This window comes from Protomyctophum bolini (genome assembly GCF_963924005.1).
Source record: "Protomyctophum bolini genome assembly, chromosome: 5".
NCBI lineage: Eukaryota > Metazoa > Chordata > Actinopteri > Myctophiformes > Myctophidae > Protomyctophum > Protomyctophum bolini.
The window spans coordinates 39,168,480-39,187,365 of NC_137866.1; the positions used below are offsets into that span (position 1 = coordinate 39,168,480).

The 18,886-nt window shown below is 40.9% G+C and overlaps 3 protein-coding genes across 4 annotated transcripts in view; 2 read left to right on the forward strand and 1 right to left on the reverse strand.

The window, feature by feature from the left end:
• The first annotated feature begins 1,125 nt into the window (after positions 1 to 1,125).
• pqbp1 (polyglutamine binding protein 1) lies at positions 1,126 to 7,116 on the forward strand. The gene is made up of 7 exons (XM_080763907.1): positions 1,126 to 1,235; positions 2,657 to 2,724; positions 3,538 to 3,649; positions 4,241 to 4,341; positions 5,073 to 5,255; positions 5,638 to 5,695; positions 5,935 to 7,116. Exons 2-7 carry the CDS (start codon positions 2,658 to 2,660, stop codon positions 6,083 to 6,085), a joined length of 672 nt encoding a protein of 223 aa, XP_080620033.1. The 5' UTR covers positions 1,126 to 1,235; position 2,657; the 3' UTR covers positions 6,086 to 7,116.
• Positions 7,117 to 7,221: 105 nt separating this feature from the next.
• Positions 7,222 to 16,170, reverse strand: gpkow (G patch domain and KOW motifs). Of its 2 annotated transcripts, none has more exons than XM_080763904.1 (11): positions 15,966 to 16,170; positions 14,897 to 15,093; positions 14,645 to 14,784; positions 11,779 to 11,888; positions 10,926 to 11,130; positions 10,273 to 10,405; positions 9,071 to 9,248; positions 8,508 to 8,628; positions 8,295 to 8,364; positions 8,092 to 8,177; positions 7,222 to 7,376 (listed from the first exon to the last, which is right to left on the reverse strand). In XM_080763904.1, exons 1-11 carry the CDS (start codon positions 16,163 to 16,165, stop codon positions 7,248 to 7,250), a joined length of 1,569 nt encoding a protein of 522 aa, XP_080620030.1. In that variant the 5' UTR covers positions 16,166 to 16,170; the 3' UTR covers positions 7,222 to 7,247. The 2 variants fall into 2 exon arrangements, 1 of the variants encoding a protein (XP_080620030.1); XR_013964078.1 differs by having other exon boundaries at positions 7,321 to 7,376; positions 8,528 to 8,628.
• Positions 16,171 to 17,925: 1,755 nt separating this feature from the next.
• magixb (MAGI family member, X-linked b) overlaps positions 17,926 to 18,886 on the forward strand; it is a gene marked incomplete at its 5' end in the record, with an annotated part of 68,776 nt that continues 67,815 nt past the window's right edge. Inside the window, one exon of the mRNA XM_080762950.1 lies at positions 17,926 to 18,008. Within this exon, the coding sequence (XP_080619076.1) occupies positions 17,926 to 18,008 (83 nt within the window). The remainder of the gene's footprint in view (positions 18,009 to 18,886) is intronic.

Consider the following 18,886-nt stretch of genomic DNA (forward strand, 5'->3'; position numbering starts at 1 on the left):
GTCTCTGAAGATTGGGACATTAGGAATGGAGATGTAAGTGGAAAGGACTGGACCAGAAAGGGATTTTTGTTGAGCTGGAAGATGTTACTCTCATTTTCACATTTTATATATTATTACAAGCTGAACGTGTGACTCTGGTCTGACATCACTCACAACACAAATGTTACATTGCATTCTAAACTATGCTGATTTGCGCAGGCATTCAACGTCAGCAACCTGTTGTCAGGGGTACTGTCAACAAACACCTGCCCGGAGATGTGAACTGATCATACTTCCTTGCCCCTGAAGTGGCGAGCTGCCGCGTTTTGGACTAACTTGGGCGTGACAGGCTTAAGTTAAAGTGCATTACAGTAGTCGAGTCGGTTGAGATAAAAGCATAGATAAGACGTTCAAAATCAAAAAAGTTTACAGCAGACTAGACTTTGGCTAACAACCTCAGCTGATAAAAGTTGGAACAGAGTTAAAACTTAAACTTAAAATGACCACCGGTTTTAAAAATGGCTGTAGAGGGGCCCAGATCCAGAGAGGAGGTGTCACAGGCGCGCAATTTGGAATGCCACCAACATTTCAGGATTCCACCAACGTTCCAGGATCCAGGACCCACCCGCCTTACCATGTGTCTGATTGGCTCCCAGGCAGGCATAGTTTTACTGAGGTTATGTATAGTTTTAGTACTGATGTTAGATTATAGAGTTAGGTTCAGGGTTAGGGTTCCCCTTCATTGTCAATGGCATTTTTAAAACAAACATGTTACACGGCACACAAGTTTATGGACAAAAAGCTGTATAGTCTATAGGAGGGGCTAGCGCCCCTCAAAAATAGACACTATGATGTAAAATTCTCCATTCATTGTCAATTGGAATTTAATGTTTGTGACGGAAATCTATAATAGCTGAATATAGGAGGGGGCAGAGGGCCCCTCAAAAATCAAACCCGGAGGGAGGAGGTACATGGAAAAAAGGATGAGGCCAAGAATGTTGACCCCTCTATCACACAGTGTTATAGAGGGGTCAATTAATACAGTTGCAACCACTATATTAATGGCAAGCCATTCAAAAAATATGAACTATCCCTTTAATACTCTATGGGGGGGGGGGGGGGGGGCGACGTCACGTCATCATTGTGCGCAAAGGCAAAGAGAAACGAGTGTGTGCTTTCGGTCTTGCATGAACCGTGTTATATGGCGTTTACAATTGTTATTCACGGTGTGTTCGTTTGGTAATTCGTTGAGCAAGGTAACATGTTAACCTTTTACACTTCGGCACATCAATTCATGAAGATATTCTATCACGTGATCGTGATTATACTAATGCACAGTGGGAGATAGCTGCGGAGTAGTAGTGAATAGTAGCTGGTGTGGAACATCCGGGGTGTTTGTCCTGTGCGACGCTCTTCAATGTGTTGAAAAAAGTATTGTATTTTATCTATAGCAACAGACTGATGAAGGCAATCATTTAGTGCACCAGATATTACAATGTTGTGCGGTGTTAGCTGCAAGTATGCAGCCCCATATTGCGGGTTAGCTTGCAAGCAATTTAGCATGCATATCATACTCGTAGCCATTCTAGGGCTACAAGCAACTTGGATGCTATAAATGGCTGCTAAGTGCTAACATACAACAATGCATAGACATAATATGACATGATACAGGCTATGGCTGTTTTAAATGATGCAAAACAATATAGTGTTAAGACTACCCAGGCCAATCCAGAGACTCCAGAACCATGATGCATTGACATAAAAAGATAATGACAATATTAGCCGCAATATGCAACACTAGGTTTTTGTTGAAAAATCTGCTTGTAAACGACGTTAAACTCACCAACATTGCAGCTGTGTAGGGAAAGCTTAAATTATCCTCTTTCAAACGGCAACACGTCTGTTTCATAAATCCACTGTAGACATGTTATGAGCTACTTTGTACTTTCTGTCGAGAAGATTTTTTTTTCTATTTCTAACTATTGGAGTTTGGAAGCGCCCGTCGAAGTCGCTGAACAGTCCTGCCTGCGTATTGCGTACCACCTGTTTCGAATTTGCACATAATGCAGGAGGCAGCAGCACGACCCGTTAATAAAAACGAGTGCTTACCAACTCCAACACTAGTTTTGTGATGAGTAGCAGTTCTTGTGTTTGAGAGAAAGACATCTAAATAATGCAGTTATAATCAAAATGATGTTTTTGCAGTATGAATGAGTTTATAAGGTCCCCCTATGAGGTACCCCTCAGCTAACACACAAACGAAATTTCTTGACAGAAAGTTGGTCATAAGTCATATGTCTACTATGTTGAATTGTTATGAAACAAATGTTATGATGAATTTAACATGGTGAACCCTATTGTAAACAAGTGTAATGCTTTATGGTGTCGTCCACAGTTAACAGTTTTGTATTGACTATTGAGTTGTGCTTGAAATGTACTGTAATTCTCTAAACTGTTAATAAATACATCAATCAATCAATCAAAACCACCAGACAAGTGGTGGCAAATATTGACTTTTGGTAGAAAGTATGTCAGCAAAACTAGCCACATAGCATGTATGTAACCAAACCAGTTTACTGCCAAAATGTCCAGATTGACTGCTGAATTTGGCAGTTGAAAATGACTGACTTTGTTGTCCTGCTGTTTGCATCTTGTCTAATGTTTATCTTTTCTGCAGGATGCCTCTGCCTCCAGCGTTGTTGGCTCGCTTGGCCAAGAGAGGAATTGTGAAGCCGACAGATCAAGGTAGCCATGTGTAAGAAGGTGTAATTATGACTTGCTGTGTCAAGACTGGCAGTCCAAACCAAATATTTGGCCTATCCAGATTGGTTTGAAGCTGAACAAGTCTGAAGAACAGCAAGAAAACACAATGGAAGATTTTTGCTTATCATATTTGAGCCACATTTCTAGGTGGTTTGAAATACGATTCAAAACTGATGTCAAGCTGTGTCTGGGGGGCGCCCGCTGGCCAAGTGGTCCAGGCGCATGCCACATATAGGCTTTGGCTCGACAGCGTGTCGCGTGTACGAGTCCCGTTCATGACGACCTTTGCTGCGTGTCTCTCCCCTTCTCTCTCTCCCTCTTTCCTGTCTATCTTCACTTGATACTATCAAATTCAATAAAGGCAGAAAAGCCTAAAACAAATCTTTTTAAAAAAAGAAAAAAAGAGTTGTGTCTGGGCTGTGGTCTTCGGACACTGAAGCCTATCATATTTCATCGTAAAACAGTGTCGCTCACTGAAAATAACAGATCTACAAGCTGACAACTTGTTGCGATGCTGCACATTGAGCTTGTTAATCTGCTATTTTCGGCAATTTACACCATCGTCCGATATACTGTAAATTATACACAGCAACCAATGCAGATAGGTTGACGATGTCTGAATACACAAATCCGACCTGATCACTTGCAAATAACATTGTGGACAATGAGTTAGTTCTAAAGATCACATTTGAGAAATCCGGTTCACCTGCGATCTGACAAAGCCTTAACGTGTTAGGCTTTCATGTAAACATAACATTTACCTAACATTTGATGATTTTGTGCTCATCCATCTAGATGGTGATGAGGAGATCATTGCAGAGGACTATGATGATAACAATGTTGATTATGAGGCCACCAGATTAGAAAGTTTACCACTAAACTGGTACAAAGTATTTGACCCTGTTTGGTAAGTGATGGCCGTATAATCCTTTTATCTGATTATCAACACAATACACTTGTATTATCTTTGCACACAAGAATGACTTGGATGATAAGAATGTTGCCAATTATTTTAATTTGTTTTTATTTTTCAATTTAAATGTAGTTGCTCGAGTTAGTTTTCAAGGCACATTTAGAGTTTACATTTTTATTTCCTTGAAATTACTACTTTGTAAAAATTAAGTTTGTTAAATTTTGGTTTATTCCATTTTAGTTTCATGGTTGTTTTTTGCATTGGGTATAAGCATTTCTCATGTATGATTAAATAATTAAAGTCTGACTGACTTTCCTTTGTGTAAATAGCCGACATTGACCATTTTAAACATGTAGCTCTATTTGAAGGAATGTGTTTGATCACATCTGTTGGTGACATCAAACACATGTTATAAGACACCCAGCTCCATATAGAAACAGCTTGACAAAGAAAAAGTTGGTGAGGTTAATAAATCATCTATATGGAGCTGAATGTTCTGTTTGCTATTTTCTTGATCGGTATTCACAACACAACCAGCAACTCTTTTACTGCTGTACCTTCATGACTGCAAATTACAATCCACAGTGGCCTCCCTTACTACTGGAATGTGGAAACAGATTTGGTGGCCTGGCTGTCCCCAACCGACCCAACTTCTGTCATAACAAAACCTGCCAAGAAGCTGAGGGGTACAGTATGACCTTATAAACTCATTCATACTGCAAAAACATCATTTTGATTATAACTGCATTATTTAGATGTCTTTCTCTCAACCACATGAACTGCTACTCATCACAAAACTAGTCATTGCTTGAAAGTGTTTAAAAAGTTGTCAAATGTTTCAACTTTCCAGTATTGGCAATGCAATATTTTAAACATTTGAGGAATTTTATTAGAGTAAGAGTGACATTTATAGCAAAAGTGTGAGACAGAGCTTTGTGCTTGAAACTTCATGGAGCTGTAATCAAGTTCTTCAAACAGGAGCTAGTTGATCGATGTTGATCTGTCTTGTATTTCTTGGTCTTTAATTACTAGGATGTGTTTTTCATTGTTAACTACTAAAACTCTACTGACTCCTTGTGTATCTACACCAAATCTCTCCAGTGAAAATAGCTTAAAAGAAAAGGGACAAAAAGAAAGTTCACATGTCACAATTAGGACAATTAGCCCAGAATATGGACGCTGGGGTTCATGGGATTAACCCATTTTGGGTGGGAACCCCTTTTTTTGTGTTTTAAACATTGTTATAATTTAGCGATTGAAAAATAGCAGATCTACAAGCTCATAGCGTGCTACCGAGTGGCGCGCTATGAACTTGTAGGTCCGCTATTTTTGAAAAATCGTGAAAATATTTATTTCAGAAAACTGGAGAATTTAGAATAATTGTTTTAAATGTTGAGGTCATGTTGGTTCCTACCAGTGGAGGGAGCAGAGGACAGAGTCGAGCGGCCGTTTGAGAAGCCAGATGTCAGAGACAGAGAGCGGGAGAATAAAGAGAGGGAACGGGAGCAGAGAGAACGACTAGTAGACAGAGATGACGGCAGAGACAGAAGGAAGCAGAGGAGAGAGGACATCGCTCCCTACGGCAAGAATAAGCGAGGAGGTATCAGTTACTGTAACTGAGTTACATCCATGTTAACCTCGCCTCACCAGGCTTTCCACCGCCTCGGAGGAAAGCCTGGTCTCTGTTTCAAAAGTCCGTATGATCCCGCCTGGGGCCGGATGATGTGGTTACGTCATGTTGTAGTATTGTTTTGTAGTCGGAACAGGCGGCGACAACTTCCTTTTCCCTCTCAGCTTTTATTGCTTTTAGTTGTAGGCAAACCATTGCCTACAACATGACGTAAGCATATCATCCGGCTCCAGCCGGGATCATATACCGAAATGAAATGGTGCCCAGGCTACATCCATGTTCTGCTGAACAGCATGTTTTCAATTACTGTGATTGTATATATACATACCTGGAATTGTTATCTATGTTTCAGGAAGGAAAGATGATGAGATGGACCCAATGGATCCTAGTGCTTATTCTGATGCTCCAAGGTAATGAGGAAGCTAGCTGACCTCACCTTTTATTCTTAAAAAAAACAAAACTATTTAAGCCCTATTTTCATAAATAAAAATTTTCTAATGGTGATGATATGCCAGAGGAAAATTGGTTAAACCTAAACACAAAGTATAGATCGCTAAACCACAGCTTGCATTATAATTTATTAATCACTTGACACAAACCTTTTGACCAGTTGCCATGCTGTATGAATACCATCCTTTCTTGGTTATAGGGGCACGTGGTCCACTGGCTTGCCCAAGCGTAACGAGGCCAAGACGGGTGCAGACACCACAGCGGCAGGGCCTCTGTTCCAGCAGCGTCCGTATCCCAGCCCAGGTGCCGTCCTCAGAGCCAACGCAGCAAATAAACCACCACCGGAGTGACCAGAACTCAAGAACCAACAGAACCATGACTCCTCTTTGTTCAACAATCACACAACTCCTCAATTTTGTCTGTTGTCTCCCTCACTGGACAGAGTTGTAACCATAACCATACACAATTCACATAGACGGACGCTACATAGGCCACTCGGGTCGTACATCATAGTGGCAGGGGAATCTGGCCATAAACCGACTATGAAAAATATGTCTGTTTATATACAAGTACCTGAGATTAAACATGTTTCGGTTTCATAATCATTCAAGTTAGATAAGGTGTTTTGAAATGAAAACAAATTTTTACTTTTAAGTATCCTATATCCATTCCTAACTGCATCTGTAACAAACCAAACCTCTTGAGAATGCATTGAGTTATGATTTTAGTTGTGGATGTGTACCTCCTGCTTCAATAGACATACATGCATAAGGAAGCACGGCTTGGCCATGAACCAATGCTTTATCAACTTGTATATTCATCCCTACATGATAGCGACGCATCCAGTCTCTAATCTGGTGCTTTACATAACTGACATGGTCAACCGGTGAGTGTGTCCTACCTGACAAGGGTGGTAAACGTCTGGAGATTAGGGAGACCACCTCCGACCACTGCAGATGTACTAGTTGTATTAACATTCTTTATACAGATTGGTTAAAATGTTTTGTTTAACTGACTCAGATTGTAGCTTTGATGTGCATTCTGAAGTGGGTGTGCAGTGGGCTATATATATATGCTGCACTGTAACTTTCTTCTTTACCCTGGATTTAACCTGGTTTCCTGCATAAGCGCTGAAATCTTTGCTCAGGGGATTTATTGACCATCAGGTCAACATGTCAGATCCTGTATCTGGGAGATTGAAGAAAGTTACACAGTGCTGCTTTAATGTCTGGATACTCAACTGTAACACCAGTGAATCCATGTTTGTTTATTTTTAGTACAGTTGTAAATATGACCCCCTGTATCATGACCTTGAAGTTACCTCATTGTTACTTTTGACTTGAGGATGGATTTTGCTAATAAATTAGATTGTGTAATGAAATTCATATTTATTTGCATTAGATGGTACATTGTATAAAAACACAGACAACTACTATTACACATTACAAAATTGCAATACCACAAAACAAAATATGAATTCCATTTTCTTTTTTTAATGGAGATGAATGCCGGTCAGTGGTCAACAGCTCCAACGTAGTGACAAATATTGTCATAATCGAGGGTGAACACCTTCTCTTCATAGCGGTCTAGTTGTACCATGGCTTTGCATCGGTCCCTGTCACGCTGCAGAATACGACCCACCTAAAACACAAATTCAAATCCTCATCTCTAGGACAGGAATTGAATGAATGAAGACATAGCCTTGACTAATATCACTCCGTGGATATTAGTCTGGAACTTTTTGGTGTGGAAGTTTCATTTCCAAGGGTCTGTTACAAACACATTCCAACATCACTTTGAATAGTGGTCCTCTGATTGGTCACCCGCAACTCTAGGGTATGGGAATTTTAATTAAAACAGGAGTGCCAGACCTATATCTGCCCAGGGCATTTTTGTTCCTGTGGCATATTTGTCTGGTTTCCACTGGCTATGAAGAACATTACACTTTATTAACCACTAAAATAAGTGACATTTATTGGTTGAAAGAGTTTTTTGGTGAAAAGGTTGAAGCTCTATATTCTGATAGTAATTATTCATATAGTGTGTCAGTAATAGGGGTCTCCGCTTCTCTCCAGTTCTTTAGTGAACAGAAGCTTTTTTTGTTTTGTTTCAGCACTTCCAATTTTCCATATCCCGGCCTGAAAATGTATTAAGGAGAGGCCCCTTCTTTGACTGAACAAGGATTGCTGAATATATTTTTAAAGTGAAAATACACAAAATAGAATACATATTACACCCCTTTTAGACCTCATATTTTCACAAAAGAGCAAAAATAGCCAATATACGTACAAGCCATGACATGCCTCAGATTCAAAGTGGTTAAATGTCAAACCACAGAACAGGATTATCTGCTCACCTGTCCCCTGTGTTCACCCAACACCACCATGATGCTGTCCGAGTCATTCTTTGGCACGATGGTCTCCAGCATGGAATGTTTCACATCTACAACATCATACATGTCGGGTTAATCAACTGACTTTAAAATAACAACAGCCAATAGCTACATTTTTATTTGCCAACAAGCAATAAGGCTTTTAGGTGGTGATGTCCTCAACTCACCATCCACGAATCTGCCTTCTTCAGTTCGACACACGCACACGTCCGGCGTCAGGACGTCCTCTATACGCATCTGTGGGAAAACAATAAAATATCCATGCAACATTTAAAGACCAGCTGAAATGAAATATGATACACTTTTAGAGCATATCCATGGTCATATTGGAGGCATATTGTAGTTAACAATAGTCTTTCCGAAAATGTAAAAAGAAATACCTTTGCATTGTAGTACTTGCCCCCTTTGAAAGTCTTGTCTATGAAGCGGACTTTCAGGTCTCTCTGGAGCCAGGTGGGGGCAGCAGGGGGTCGCCGTGCTTCCTTCACTGGGGGCTTCTCTCTGGAGACAACAGTATTCATGTGCTCAATGATGCATTCATTTAACTTGAAACCCAGCGTCCCTACTCTGGCGATAACATTTGGTGAAAAGAGCTCACAACATGCTGTGATGCGTTGCGAGCTTGTATATCAGCTATTTTTGCCAGAGGTGTAGAGGGAAATACTAGCTGACCTGGTATGGAGCCCTGTGGGATCCCGGGCAACTAAGTATACAGTAGTATAGTGATGAATCAAATTAGTCTAAATAAGTCAGCTAAGTATTATAGAATTTTGCCATTATCTTCTTGGTCTTAATCACTATGCGAAATTGTATACAGGTTGTAACAAAGTAATGCTATGTTCAATAAATACATACTGATCTCTAATGGCAAATATGTTTTGTATTCTAAATAAAATATGAACAAGTGCACATGAAAACCTTACATAATTTATTGAAAGCCTACCTTTCATGACTCGAATCCTTGTGTTTTCTTTTCCTCTCATCTTTTCCTCGATCACGCTCTCTGTCTGATGACTTGTGTTTTAATCTATCGTCCTCTTTCTGCTCCCTTCTCTGTCGCTCCTTCTCTCGTTCTTTCTCCTTCTCCCTCTCTTTCTCCTTGTGGGTGTTACCGAGGCGACCTGTTTGGCACAGAAACACAGCAGCATTGCAGCATCTCCTCCTGTTTTGTTACAATTTATTGACCGCTTAAGCCCTACATTTCATTCCCATTTTATAAAGACATGCCAGGTTGAAGGTGGCCATTTGCTCACACATTGTATGACGTAAATTCTCCATTCATTGTCAATGGGAATTTAATGTTTATGCAAGACGAAAATCTACACCAATAGCTGAATATTTACTAAAGTAAAAGCAGAATTGTCAATTCCAACACCATGCTATCTGCTAAGAAGTGCAACTTCCATGGCATGGCTTTGCAGGTCTGTGTGTGTCCATAACTAATCTCACAAACCACTGGACTAAAGCACCTATGTGATACTGCGTTTGTCAAAATCAAAGCTGTGTTTGTGTCCCATGAAGGATCAAATGTCGCTGGGCTGGAGGGGAAACAGCCAAAACATCCTTAATGTGCAGAAAAGGATGCCCGGCCCTTAATAATTAATTATATTTTAAAAAGAGCAAAACAACATAAATGTAGTGTATCATGTAATAATTTCTTCATTTATAGCCACGCCTCCATATATGGTCACACCTCATGACACGTCATGCCACCAAATATGACACTGACCTCATCAAACCCTGGATAACCATATATGGAGAAGACTGGATCATCACCTAGATCTGCATATATGGAGCCGGCCAGCAACTCTACATCTGACCTCAAACGCTTACATCTCCATGTATGGAGCTTACCTGTTCTGACATTCCATACAGTATGTTGATTCTTCCCCACCTGTCCTTCCTGTTCTGACATTCCATATGCTGATCTGACCTCATCAAACCCTGTACACCCAAGACACGCTCCATATATGGCCAGTACAGAATTCATTCCATATGTTGATCCGAAATCCCATGCCAAAGCGAAAGCGCCAGCGCTCACCCATCAGTCTGCCGTCACCTCAGGGCGTCTTACTGGTATCTATCATGAAATAGATTACAGCAATTATGTCACATGAAATATGTTTTGTCTGACTGATTACTTACTGAGGTCTCTGCTGTATTTGTCATATTCTTTGCGATCCACCAGTTTTACAGCGTACTGACTGATCGTTGCAGTTTGACCACCGATTGCGAGCTTCACCAGAACGCGTGCATTGTCTGTATCCAACCCCTCGATCTGCAACACAACACAATCAACACATGTACAAGACATGAGGAATGGCCCAAGAGAAGAACAAATAAAACCGTGCGTTTACATGTAGACGGAAGCTTAATTTATACCACATCAGTCACGCGATGGTGTCGCTTGCTTTGGATATATTTGGACACGTAAACGTTTTGTTCTTTTACTTAATTTGTTTGAATACTTGTCTTAAGTCATTCAAAGACATCACACTTCAACTGATGTACAGTACATACTACATATATATATATATATATATATATATATATATATATATATACTGTATATACACACACACACACACACACACACAACTAAAATATATATACAACTAAAATCTGACTTTTTTGTAAACATGCAAACCAGCGTTAATACCTTAACCCCACTAATGCTATGCATGTCATTGTCAATGCTTCAATCCAATTATTGCCATTAACCTGTTAGCATCGCTGGACTGTATGGATTTTATGGGTCAATAGATGCAAATACTGTAGATGCATGGAGAGTACATTACCTTTCCATACAGGTCTCTGTGTGCCCCAGATTGCACCAGAACACAGCCCCCCGGCCCCAGTTCCAGAGTCTCCTCCTTATCCCTCTCCTCACCAGGCTTGGGCGGCCGTCGATGTTTACTGGGCTCCAGGTCCTTGATTGCTGAACGATCGGCTCCCAGACCCAAACCCTTCGGTCGGAGCTGGTGTTCAATAGGCTTCACGTCTCTGTATCGGACAGGGACAGCATTCAATCAATAAAATGGACAGCTGAACATGTGCAGTGATGTAAAAGGATTTCAATTGATAAAGACAATGACTTGATGTAAAACATCCAAACATCCTGTCTAGAGGACATGTTTGGTAGAATTCTTAACCTGGTTAAAATGGTTCCGCATTGTAATGTAATTTGATAATTAGGGTCAGTTTCATTATGTGAACATGATTTTAACCAATATGTATGGTAGAGTATGTTAATAAAATATAACTAGTACATCTGCAGTTGTTGGAGAGCTCTCTACTTTATCCTTTAGACCCTGGTGTCTTGCTAACACCTATTTGTTTGGGCATCGTTGCAATTACTCTTGTCCGCTTTTAACCCATTTTTGTGTTAGCATTATGTTATGCTTTAGCCATTGAAAAATAGCAGATCTACAAGCTTGTAGTTCTGCTATTTTTGAAAAATCAAACAACTGACAGAAACATAGCTTTTTCAGAAAACTGTCAGGATGTAGACATTTTTAGAATCTGATCTCAGGTCAAAATGGGTTAATTTGTGGTAAAACTTGAAATATGAACTTGGCAATAAACTCAGAGGAGAATAAGCAGTACTGTAATTTAACAAGAAGCATGAATTTTGTCAGAGTGAACACTCACTGTTGAAAAGTTCCTTTTCCAATTCCTTCCCCTGCCTTCCAGCCCATCCCCTTCAGCATGGCCATTCCATAAGCCTCAACTGGAACATTCTCATAATCTGCCTCTGTAGACTGGCGCGCACACACAAACACAGTAACTAAACACACACATTAAAGCATTACATTACATTAAAAAAATCATAAAACATAAAACACCCGTGTGAAGTGAGGGGTGCAATATATACACATCTTTTATGACATAATTATCAGACAAAACAAACATTAAACTCTGTCCATGTCAATGGCGTTTTTAATCACGTCCAATCAAAATTGGCATCTTCAATTTTCTGCCCTCATTTTTGAGGGGCGCTAGAATCAGAGCCATCTAATAGAAGAGTTGCGATATTGAGGGAGCAGAAAACAGCCCGGTTACGTGGTTCATGTACTCGCGCATAGCCCATAGACTCCTATTTGTTCCTATTTGAAGGCTCAAATAGGGACAAACCAATAGAAGTCTATGTAGAAGAGCTGCCATTGGACTGACCTCATGAAGTGAACAGAGTTTGCGTAACTCTGTCTTACTCTATGGCTCTGGCATCTCTGGCTAGCCCCTACGATATACAGCTACATTAAATACCACATAAATTCAGTTGTCATCTTACATGTTCATCACATGGGTGACCCCACACACGTCTCAATATTTGCCATTGACAATGAAAGGAGAAATTAGGTCAAATGTCTGCCAAATCTTGTCCCCACATATCTCAATATTTGCCATTGACAATCAAAGGAGAAATTAGGTCAAATGTCTACCAAATACGACATAAATTTGTGACAGGCATTCTGATTGGCTAGTATGAGATGATCCATGATGATGTACGATGATAAGAGCGCCCCTCACTTCACACGGGTGTGATTTTTAAATACTCTCAATATGTACTTTGCTCAGTCAATCAAATCATTGCTATGGGGTGATCAGCCAATCAAATCATCGCTAAAAGTCACACAGACAGACAAAGCTGGGCATAGGCCCCTCAGAAATAACATCTATTCACAACAACCCATTAAAAAGACAAAATGACTATAAAACCACTGATATTATGGGTTAAATGGGATTCTCCCAATTCGTAAAAACAAACGCTATGCGTCAGTTTGTGGGCAGCGGTGGCCTAAGGGTTAGAGAAGCGCTGTGTTGCCGAAAGGTTGCCGGTTCGATTCCCCCTTCAACACCGCTGAAGTGCCCTTGAGCAAGGCACTGAACCCCCACCTGCTCCAGTGGAGCCGTTTAGTGGCCAACAGTATAAGACTGAGGTTGTACTGGTCAGCTCCCAGGTTTTAATGTGTGTGTGTCTGTCTGTGTGTTTCTATATGCAGGGCGTTGCTGAAAATGAGCACTTGTGCTCAGCTACTACCCTGGGTAAATAAAGGAGGAAAAAAAGGTTCAGAACAGCAGTTACCAGTGGTGTTTTTGGTCGTAGCACAGTACCACAGTGTGTGGCTAGTTAATTATTTTGAACTTAAAATTCAAATACCGTAGCGCCGGGGGGGGGAAAAAATCACCATTACGAATTTACGACTGGCAGTTACTGATGATGTTCTTACAACCCACCCTCTGGTTCCAGGCTGTCAGACTAAAAAGGCACCGGGCAGGAACTGCAATATGGATGCATGGCACTGCAACCCCCCCAAACATGCCAGTCGCTTTGTTAATCAGGCTCCCACTCTAAGTGAAGCTGAGAGCACAAAGCCATGTTAACATACAAAAATGGATTCAAGTGAAGCCGACACCACAGGCAGGGTGGGTTCATTCATGTCATTTGTATTACTCTTGTCGTGTGGACAAGATATGAGGGGGGGCTACTGCTAGAATTCAGAAAGAGTTACTCCTCTGTGCATCTCTACTGTAGAGAGAAATCTGCAGACCATGATCTGCCTCCCAAACGGCACTGTACTGTAACTGCACTGCACTGTAACTCATGCATATGGGTATATACAAAGGGGTATGGTTCTAGCTGGTCACTGTAGATATTCTACAGTCAGCACTTTCACACACTCAAGTTTCATTCCCAGTGAAACGAGTCCGTCTACCTGGCATTCAACCAGCTACTGAGAATGTTCACATGACTCGGAAATGCTTCTCTAGCAAATTACTCTGTTTATTCTGAGATATGATATCATCAATTTCTCAATCTTGGCACATTTTTTTATCAACTCATCTACTCTGGTTAGACCTTTATTCACATTTCAGTGGACAGCAGGTCTACAAACGAATTTTGTATCCCTTCATGTTTTGCCCTGTTCTTCACAATGTTCTAGCATTCTTTTATTTTATCATTAGGCTCAGAGTTAGATTTTTGTGTGAAAATCCATTTAAAAGAATGAGTGAGGAAAACAAGGGAAGCAAATGGAGAAAGATGGTCCATGAAGCCACATGATGACGAGTGGGAACGATACAAGACTGACATTCAACAATGAACATCTTACACCAAACCACACTGCGGGCCAACCTTCAGAGAATTTCATCAAGTCATCACTCAAATATTATATCAACATCAGGTAAGCGCTGATTACTTACAATACTGTCTGTGATTACTTTTGCCAAGTTCCTCTTAACAGTCAGCTAAATGTCTAGCCTGACACTCTGGATTTTCATTTTGTTTTATTATTACTTCAAATCACCAGAACATATTTTTTTTAATGGGCGTGGTTAGCAATTAAGGGGCTACTTTAAAATGAAAATGAAATAATGTAGCTAGGTAGGCTTAATTAGTTCATTTTTTAACTCATAACTCTGGTTAGCTATGGCTGAGGTTCAGGACATGACAACATGCTCCTATAAACTGACAAGATCTTTTCTAACCCATGGACATACAGTATCAGATACTTACAGAATCGGGACGTAAGTCCACCTTGACCTGGTCTCCATCCTCGTAGCCTTGTGGGGCTTGGTTCTGCATCAGCAGAGGGATACTGAGGTTGTATTCTGTCTGAGGCCCATTCTCCCACTTCTCAAGCTCCCTCCGGGAATCTAAAGATGCAAGATATATAGATTAAGATGTCCATGCATGATGCACACACACAGTCACACACAGTCACACACAGTCACACACACACACACACACACACACACACACACACACCTTCAATGAGTTCTTTGACGGCCTGGGATTCGACAGTTTCTGGTTCGAGATCGGTGGTTTGTGTTTTGTCATCCTTTCTTTGACCCTGGATGTCTTTGTCCTCAGCTTTGTCCTCGACGTTGTCTGGCCGACACCAGCGGTTCTTCTGAATTAGAGGAATAATGAGTTCCTTCGGCTTCTCCGGCTTCGGCTTTGAACTGAAACGACATGCCTAGCAGTCAGTAAGACAGTAAGAAAGGGATAACGTTAACTAGTCATATCCCTTGAATGACTGTAATAATACACAGCTATGCCCTCCTGCGTCTGCGATTCGAAGTTTTGCAGGACCACGTTTCGTCCAGTGAGCAAAAACATATGGGGCACACAAATCAGCAGGTCCAACTGGTTGGTGCAAAGTAATTAATGACACCTGTGACCCGTCTAGTGTCTATACATGTGCACCATTATACATTATGTGCTCACTGGAGGAATTGTGGTCTGTGTGAATCTCATGGTAAAGTGGAGATAATTGACTAAATACACGTTTTCTGCCAGACCATTTTAAATGGATATGAAACTAGATGACATAGTTAACCCGAAGTCACAGCAACAAATTATTGGGTTGAGTACTAGAAACAGAGCTCTACCACTTTTAATGCAGATGGAATAGGAGTGATCTATGGCTGTGTTATGTAGTACTAGTGTGTACATGGAAATTGGAATACGTTAAATGAATGGCTGGCTTCCCTTGTGTTACTGTACCTATAGCCAGTAGACAAATTATGTCCATTAAGAGTGGCTGACAGTAGCTTAAAACAAGTATAATAATAAATAAATTAAAGCAGATAACCCACAAACCCAGTTGCGTAATATGTAGTCTACTGTCTACACAACTTTACTGTACATAACGTTTTATCTAAATGTGTAATACGTTGTTTGCTTTACTACGAACAAACGTATCTATTTTGAAAGGCACCAACATCACTGGTCATCTTCCTTGTGTCTTGTGTGTACAAATACATATTTGATCAAATAAATAATTATGCCCAACGTTAGAATAACGATTGCAAAAATTAGCATGTTAGCAGACCTTTGCAGCTCCCTCCCATCAACTCCGGTCAAGTAATCTCGATCATCCTCATTCACAGCATTGTTGCTGGAGAATTTGGGTTTGTTTACAGTTTTACTGAATCCAAAAGATATCGCCCCTGTCTTTCTCTCTCCCAGCTCTTCAGAAGCACCAGCATTGTCGCTCTGGTCCATAGAGCTCTGGTCGCCGCACGACGCCATGATGGTTGTTTGGAAACGGCAGGCAGAAGAGAGGAGGAATTGTGGTACTTGTAGTTCTGTAGGCGTTTCCCGTCCTTTTTGTTTTCACAGCAAATACTACATTTCCCAAAGATCGCACAGATGCGATATGTAAATTATAACTTTATTTACATAACGGGAGCGGAATGCCTTTGGGGTATAAACTTTAATTACCGTATTAGTGAAAGACAGCCACCTTGGCTCTGGCTTTAGTGTTTCTCAGGGGGGACCGCAGGAGACTTTGAGGCCTGAGGGGGTTCCTTCAGGGCGGGTGCAGCAATCAGGGGCAGTTTGATTTCATTTAATTATAAAGGCTATATATAAATTAACACAAAGAAATAACGTGATCATGATTATTCAGAGTCGACTCAGTCGAGAGAGAGAGTTGGTCGGCCCTACCAGTACACTGAAGAGTCAGAGATAAGATTGTAGCCTACAAATAGATTATGAAACCATGAAAGCCAGGTACAAAATAGAATCTACAAAATAATTCTGCTTATGGCTGTCCTAGTGTCCTTGTCATAGCCTAACACATTCACATGGTTTAGTTTAGGTGCATTATAGCGTGTTTATTAGCTGTGATTTGTAGTTGCATGCTGATGGGTCTGGATCTTAGGTCTGGATGGTCTGGATATGCTAGCCTTTGCCTTTCTTATCGGTATATCTATGGCTGCACTGCAGCCGCCTGAGTAGCCGGGTAGCTGCATGTGCTCTGCTGCTCTGTGCTATCAGCCTCTCCTCCATCATCAACTTGTCTTGAACCAAAGCACAAGCTGCACAAACTAAACTGCTGATCTGCTGAAGTACAGCAAGGGGCGGTACTTTTAACTCTTTTCTTTCCCTCCCCTTTACGCCCAAGTTACATTGATTGTCTTTCTCATTATCGTTTCTCCCTTTCTGTTAAAAGTAATTTCTGGGAACAAGGATAATATAGCATGATTTTAATACATGTCACACTTTACGGGGGAACAATGGTATAAGTCAACGAGACGCTAATTGATCATCGCGCTTCCACGCGGCGCCGCAAAAGCACCGCGTCTGCAGTTCAATGACACCTCTACTCTAGTCGGGTAAAAATCGATACTACCTCGCGAATCCCTGGCTATAGGCTACCTATACCGACGTGATTTTATTTTTTGTATTTTTTTGTACTTAATACACGGGACGGTCCAATGAAGACATATCGAGTAAAATAAACCAATGCGGTTTTGCTAAATGAAGATCAAGGAAGATACGCCGAGAAGGGTATTCCCGAGAAGAACGCAGACATGAAGGTGAGAATTCGGGGGGAATCATCTAGTTCTAGTAGAAACAGACAAAGACCTTTTAATTGGGATATTTCTTCAGGTTCTTCTTCTTCGGGCTAAAATGACGACTTTATACGCGTCATATATAAGTTTAAACAAACATTTGTAGCCTAACCGTGTCTCTGTCTGTCCTCCCTGGTCCGGGTACCACTAGTGCAACTGAACGCTGTCAGATTTGCCACAGTTTTTTTCCTCCTCTCTCTCTCTCTCTCCTCTCTCTAGTCTCTAGCCTACTATATGATCACGGGTCTCGTGCTCAGAGCATCTCCACACTAGTAGACACATATTCCGCGTGAGGTGCACATCGCGTCTGAGTTTCTCTGGGCTAGCCACTGCATGGTATCAGCTGTCACTTAAGCTATTCGATTTCAATTTTCTTGCAATTCGTATTTATTGTTTATTAAGTGGGCCTATTATTTTAATACAGTCGGGTCAATGTATATAGACGCGTTTAAACGGATTCTCTTTGAACGGCTGAACTGCTTGAAGAGAATGTGTGTGTGTCAGCGCCAAGGCAGGTCAGTATATTTTACCCTAATATGAGAAATATGAGAGCGTGGTGTTGTGCGTAACCTTGTGTTTGTCAGAGGCGTCAGAGAGAAGAATGGTTGTGATGAGGGTGACAGATCCTGCTGATAGGGGTGACAGAACAGAACATGCTGATAAGAGTGACATTTGACTATGGAGAAGTTTATACCTTTAAACTTTCCCTGGGTGAGCTTATACAGTTCACGTCATTTCATATCATTAACAAATAACAGATTGGAAAAAAAGTTTTGTTTAAAAAAATCTGTTTTATTCGCGCAATTCTTTGCTGCTCTTAATTATGGTTTTTGTGTTGTTGAATTGTGCACCAAATTTTGTCCAATCTTTATTTTCAGCATATAAACAAAGAGGCAGGCACATGTGTGCCAATTTTTCTTATTTTGAATACATATACTATTTCGTCCATCCTTGCAAGATTTACAGGTGTGTGTGTGTGTGTGTGTGTGTGTGTGTGTGTGTGTGTGTGTGTGTGTGTGTGTGTGTGTGTGTGTGTGCGCATGCGTGCGTGCGTGCGTGCGTGCACGCGTGTGTGAGAGCATGTGCGTGTGTGTGTACTGTTTACTATAGGGTGTGTCCTTGCTTGTTTTGATGTGATGTGATACAGTATGTGACCCTGGCATTGTGCGGTGCTCTGGCCTCGTGATGCATGTAGTCAAGGTTACATTACAAATGTAATGGTATTATGAGTATTAATTAATAATTAAGGTTACAATATGGAAAGACTGTCCACACGTGCACACATACATTGCTGTCACGTTCCCAGTGAGCAGTCCTCATTTGACTTCTCCCTGAGGATAATTTGACTTCTCCCTGAGGAGAATTGCTGCCTAAAATACCCATTGTGTACAGT

Excerpts from the sequence above, each read along its gene's own strand:
- pqbp1 (XM_080763907.1), top strand. The coding sequence starts at position 2,658 with ATGCCTCTGCCTCCAGCGTTGTTGGCTCGCTTGGCCAAGAGAGGAATT. Across the intron at positions 4,342-5,072 it reads ACCTGCCAAGAAGCTGAGGG|TGGAGGGAGCAGAGGACAGA; the intron begins GTACAGTATGAC and ends GGTTCCTACCAG. Across the intron at positions 5,696-5,934 it reads GCTTATTCTGATGCTCCAAG|GGGCACGTGGTCCACTGGCT; the intron begins GTAATGAGGAAG and ends TCTTGGTTATAG.
- gpkow (XM_080763904.1), bottom strand. The coding sequence starts at position 16,165 with ATGGCGTCGTGCGGCGACCAGAGCTCTATGGACCAGAGCGACAATGCT. Across the intron at positions 11,131-11,778 it reads GGAAAAGGAACTTTTCAACA|AGACGTGAAGCCTATTGAAC; the intron begins GTGAGTGTTCAC and ends TGTCCGATACAG. Across the intron at positions 9,249-10,272 it reads CAAATACAGCAGAGACCTCA|GTCGCCTCGGTAACACCCAC; the intron begins GTAAGTAATCAG and ends TGTGCCAAACAG.